Source organism: Corapipo altera, unplaced genomic scaffold (assembly GCF_003945725.1).
Source record: "Corapipo altera isolate COAL_440 unplaced genomic scaffold, ASM394572v1 165, whole genome shotgun sequence".
In the NCBI taxonomy this organism is placed as follows: Eukaryota; Metazoa; Chordata; class Aves; order Passeriformes; family Pipridae; genus Corapipo; species Corapipo altera.
The window spans coordinates 2,476,325-2,481,356 of record NW_020884954.1 but is presented as its reverse complement, the minus strand read 5'-3'; the positions used below and the strand labels follow the sequence as shown (position 1 = coordinate 2,481,356).

The following is a 5,032-nucleotide window of genomic DNA, read 5'->3' as shown; positions in this document are numbered from 1 at the left end:
CCATTGGGATCCCCCTGCCTGTGCCCAGCCGAGTGAACAGCAGCTGCCTGCACTCCCTAGCAAGGACACCCTGGGGGTGAAGGGACTGGGGGTGTCCCCATGTGTGGCATGACAAGCTCAAACACTAAGTTTATCTATTTTTTTATCAAAAAAAAGAACCAAATTCGAGGCATCTGTTCAGCCAGACTAACACACCCGCAGCAGATAATTAAAGCTCAATTAAAACGTGCAGGACCTCCCACCCAGAGGGACTGGGAACCTCTCCCAGGTGCTGGGGTTTTAATTGACTGAAGCTGTTTTACTTAATTATAATAACTTAATCACCGAGAAATTGCTTTTTTAAAAACTTTAATCAAGCAGATGTCTTCCCCCCCATACTCAGGCACGCCGCCGCACCGAACCGCGCTCACGGCGCGGGCGTTGTGAGTTACCGGGGTCAGAGATCGGCCTTCGCCTCCCCCGGGAGACGATCCGTTAAATAACGGGGGCTCTGCAGTTGCCCCGGTTCGGCACCAGCCTGTTCATTAGCCCCGTGCCCCGGACACCCGCGATGCCCCGCGGACGTGCCCGCTCGGGGGGCGCTTCCCCGGACCCCCAGGCCCAAACCCGCTCCCCACACCTGGTGCCCACCCAGGCCTGGTGCTGCTGCTCCTGCTGCTGCAGCTCGGTCTCGTCCACGCAGGGGCGGTCGAGGTTGAACCAGAGGGGCTCGGTGAGGCGCGGCAGGAGCGACGGGAACAGCGTGGCCATGGCGGGGGCTCCGCGGCCGCGCCGGCCCGACCCGGAAGCGCCGCACCGGAACCGGCCTCGGCGCATGCGCGACGTGTGTATGTGTCCGACGAGGCCACGCCCACCACGCGCGGCATGAACGGGGCGGGGGCGGGGCCAGCTCTGATGGACAGGCGGGGGCTCCGCCCTCCGCGCGAGCGAGCCCGGGGCACCCGTGACCCCAACGGGGGACATGGGACCCCGATGGGGCGATATGTGACACCTCTGGGGGGATGTGTGACCCCCCCCGGGGCGTCCGTGACCCCAACGGGGACCCCAACAGGGGGATATGTGACCAACAAGGGGATATGTGACCACCCCCGGCTATATGTGACCCCCACGGGGGCATCTGTGGCCCCTCCGGAGATATGTAACATCACACGGGGTATCTATGACCCCAGTGGGGTATCTGTGACACCCCCTCCCCCGGTATATGTGACACCCCCGGGGGGAAAACTGTGACCCCCTGGGGGCATCCCCCCCCCCCCCCCCCCAGGGCATGTGTTACCCATGGACAGGGGTATCTGTGCCCCCCCTGGGGTATCTGTGACTAATAGTGGGTATGTGACCCCCACGGCTGGGGGCGACTCCAGTGGGGGCATATTTGTGATCCTCATGGGGTATCTGCTTCTCTGGGGACAACTGTCACCTGTGGGTGGGATCTGTGACCCCCACGGGGTACCTGAGACCCGTGTGGGAGTATCTGCCCCCCTACCCAGGGCATCTGGGACCCCAGGGGTATGTCTGGCCTCCCCATCAGTATGAACCTGGAGGTATCTGCCCCTTCTGGGGTATCTGCCCCCCCCAGGGCATGTCTAACACTGGGGGGTTTCTGCCCCCTCCGAGCCACAGATGCCTCCCCCCCCCCCCAGGGTATCTACCCGCCCACATCCCCAAGGAACATCGGGAGTATCTATGGTGTCAGTGAGGGGTACCTGCCCCCACCCTGAGGTCATCTGTGACCCCACAGGAGTACCTGTCCCCCCCCCAGGGACCATCTCTTACCCCCCAGGGCAGTCACGGGGACCGTGCAGTGTCAGGGGCTATGTCCTGCCCCTCGAGCTGGTGTCAGGGTATGAAGCCGCCTCCCACAGGAGGGACAGAAAAACAGCCACGGGTAGATTTTGGCTGGCGCTGGCCCCAGCCTGGCGCCAGCAGGACAAATCCTGGCTCCATGCAGGGCTGGGGGGGCCGGGATGGGCGTGAGGGTCAGCCCAGGACACAGCGGGGGGTCGGGGTGTGGTGCCCCATCTCCTCCGCGCCCACAGCGCTGCCGAACCTGCTGTGTCCCCACGTCCCGTGACCAGTGGCCAAGGGTTGTGCCGCACCACGACCTTTGAGATGAGCTGCGCTCACCCCCTGGCACCTGAAGCCCAGCAGCCCCTCAGAGAAGAGCCCTGGCCCCCGGTGCCCCCCAGGTAAGATCCCCAGCCCCCCGTGGGTGGTCCCGGGCCGTGCCCACGTGCTGCCACGCTCCCGTGTGCGCGGCGTGGGACTTTGTCCCCGCTGTCACTGTGTGCCTCGGCTCTGCCGTCCTCACCCCCCCGCCGCCCCAGCAGAGCGATGGCGGTGACGTTGGCGCTGCTGGTGCTGGTGGCTTGGCCAGCTGCCACCGCCGGGACGGTGACACGGGACTCGCTGCTTAACATCTGCATGAGCGCCAAGCACCACAAAGAGAAGCCTGGCCCTGAGGGGCAGCTCTACGGGCAGGTACGGTCCTCACCCACTGCTGCAGCACCCACCGGTGCCACTCGCTGTGGGGTCACCAGGATGGACCGCAGGGGGGTCTGTAGCCCGACATGGGCTCCATCACCCAGTGTCACCTCCCTGTGGGTGCTGGTGATTTCCCTGGACCCCCAGCGGGTCCAAGCTGAGCCCTGGTGAGTCCCAGCTGAGCCCTGGCCGCCCTGGTGCAGTGTGTCCTCTGGAAGGACAAAGCCTGCTGCACTGCCAACACCAGTCAGGAAGCCCACGAGGACCAGTCCTACCTGTACAACTTCAACTGGGATCACTGCGGGGCCATGCCGCAGAAGTGCAAGCGTCACTTCATCCAGGACACGTGTCTGTACGAGTGTTCCCCCAACCTGGGGCCATGGATCGACCAGGTGAGTGCAGATCACCCCTCACCCACTCGACGGGACCCTTGGGGTGAACTGGGGTGAACTGGGGGCCCTGCAGGCAGACAACACCTGGCGGAAGGAGCGGATCCGGGACGTGCCGCTGTGCCAGGAGGACTGTGAGCAGTGGTGGGAGGATTGCCAGGATGCTGTCACCTGCAAGGTCAACTGGCACAAGGGCTGGAACTGGACCTCAGGTGAGTGGGGAGTGCGAGGGACCCACCCACCATAGTAGCTGGACCCCGCTGTGGGTCCTCCATTCCTGGTGGCTGTGAGTGGATCAGGGGGTGAGGATCCCCAGGGGGTGGGGGTGATGGGGGTTGCTGGCAGTCTGGTGAGGGTCCCTGTGCCTGTGAGTGGGTCAGTGGGGTGGGGGTGAGGGTCCTCACGGGGTGCAGGGTGATTGGGTGCCACCCTGTTGTCAATGCCCCCTCCCCCAGCAAAGCCAGCGGGACCCATCTGGACCCCAATACCATGCACAGGGTAATGACACCCCCCCCTTCCCAAAGCCCTTGACCCACTTCAGCCTCTGACCACCCCAGGCACCAACCAGTGTCCCCAGGGTGCTATGTGCCAGAAGTTCAAGTTCGTGTTCCCCACGGCGGCTGCGCTCTGCGAGCAGATCTGGTCCGGCTCCTACCGCTACACATCCCACCACCGTGGCAGTGGCCGCTGCATCCAGATGTGGTTTGACCCCGCACAGGAGAACCCCAACGTCGCCGTCGCCCAGTATTACGCCCGTGGCGACGCCCCTCCAAACCTCCCACTCCCTGTCCTGCTGGCCCTGCTGCCCCCTGCACTCCTGGCCCTGCTCTGAGCAGGAGAGGCTGCAGGCAGGAGCGGGCAGTGGGTGGTCAGGGGGGTCACCAAGCTGTCCTGTGCCCCCCATGGGATGTCCCTAGGCTGTGTCCCCCCACAGGGATGTGGATGGTGAATAAATACTGCTGCCCTGCTTGGTGTTGGGGTGCTGTGGGGCTGAGGGGTCCAATCGATGGGAGGCAGTAGGATGGTTCGGGGACCCAGGGCATCTGATCCTGCTTCTCTTGGGGGACAAAGCGAGGCATCACCCCCATTTATCTGTAACAACCCACCTGGTGGCCTGGCATTGCCCCCTGAAACCACTGCGCCTGGCAAAGCAGGGGGCACAGGGTTCCCTGCCACTGGGGCACAGGGGGATGGGATTGCTGAATGTGTCTCAGCATCTGCCACAGCTCCAGGGCTGTGGGGGTCATCGGCACCCTGGAGTGTGCAGGGTGGGATTGGGGAAATAATGAGGAGAAGGGGGAGGACATCCTGGGGACCCCGAGGTGGGGGCATAGCTGTCGAGGGGGTCCCGCCAGCCTGGAGCCCACCCCAGGGGTCCCCTTCCCCACATGGCCCCTGTTCCCAGCTGTGGAGTGCCGCCGCCCCGACCTCCGGGCCATGGAGACGTCCCTGGTCCTGGTGCCAAACAGGGCCGCGCCCCCACTTTGTGACCCCCTGGCCCTGGTCCTGCCCCACCGCGGCCCGCGGCTCCCCGGTGCCCTCGTACCGCCGGTGCTCCCGCCCGCCCCTTCGGTGCTTCCCCGGTGCCCCCGTCCCGGCGGTGCTCCCCCTCCCTGGTGCTTCCCTCCCGGTGTTCTCCATCCCCCGTTGCCGGCGCTCTCCCCTCGGGTGCACCTCCCGATGCTCCCCATCCTTCCCGTGCTCCCCGCTGGTGCTGCCCACTCCCCGGTGTTCTACGCCCCTCGGTGCCGCTGCCCTTCCATCGGACACCGCCCCCCGCCGACGCCCCTCCGGTGCCCCACGAGCGCCCTACCCATGCTCCGGATCTCCCCCGGTGCCCCCGCCCCGTGCCTCTCCCGCTCCGCCCCCCGGGACCCCACCAGTGCTCCCCCAGTTCCGCACCGCTGTTCCCCCAAGCTCCGCGCTGCTGCTTCCCCGGGATCCCCCCGATCCCCTCCGGTGCCCCCCTAGACACCCCACTCGTGTCTCCGCATCTCCCCGCCCTCGCGCTGCCGCCCCGCCGGAGCCCCCCCGGTCACGCCCGGCGGCCACCCCCGGATCTCCCCCGTGCCCCCCCGGTTACCTCGTCCACGGCCCCCTGCCCCCCCCTCCAGTGCCCCCATCCCTCTGATGCCCCCGCCCGTCCCCCGATGTCGCCATCC

At 66.1% G+C, this 5,032-nt stretch overlaps 2 protein-coding genes across 4 annotated transcripts in view; one reads left to right on the top strand and one right to left on the bottom strand.

The window, feature by feature from the left end:
• Positions 1-1,152, bottom strand: part of ANAPC15 (anaphase promoting complex subunit 15) — a 2,013-nt gene extending 861 nt beyond the window's left edge. The window contains exon 1 of one of the 2 annotated variants that reach the window (XM_027663550.1): positions 620-1,152. In XM_027663550.1, the coding sequence (XP_027519351.1) occupies positions 620-1,117 (498 nt within the window). In that variant the 5' untranslated portion in view covers positions 1,118-1,152. The remainder of the gene's footprint in view (positions 1-619) is intronic. The other variant, XM_027663551.1, reaches the window with a different exon arrangement.
• Positions 1,153-1,793: 641 nt separating this feature from the next.
• On the top strand, positions 1,794-3,837 carry LOC113956702 (folate receptor gamma-like). Of its 2 annotated transcripts, none has more exons than XM_027663547.1 (5): positions 1,794-2,186; positions 2,325-2,478; positions 2,685-2,873; positions 2,947-3,082; positions 3,428-3,837. In XM_027663547.1, the coding sequence occupies exons 1-5, from the start codon at positions 2,110-2,112 to the stop codon at positions 3,700-3,702; spliced, it is 831 nt and encodes a 276-aa protein (XP_027519348.1). In that variant the 5' UTR covers positions 1,794-2,109; the 3' UTR covers positions 3,703-3,837. The 2 variants fall into 2 exon arrangements, with proteins under 2 accessions (XP_027519348.1, XP_027519349.1); XM_027663548.1 differs by having other exon boundaries at positions 1,798-2,186; positions 2,328-2,478.
• The last annotated feature ends 1,195 nt before the right edge of the window (positions 3,838-5,032 follow it).

Coding starts and splice junctions, on each gene's coding strand:
- LOC113956702 (XM_027663547.1), top strand. CDS start 2,110: ATGAGCTGCGCTCACCCCCTGGCACCTGAAGCCCAGCAGCCCCTCAGA. Junction 2,479..2,684: donor AGGGGCAGCTCTACGGGCAG/GTACGGTCCTCA, acceptor GCCCTGGTGCAG/TGTGTCCTCTGGAAGGACAA. Junction 2,874..2,946: donor TGGGGCCATGGATCGACCAG/GTGAGTGCAGAT, acceptor GGGGCCCTGCAG/GCAGACAACACCTGGCGGAA.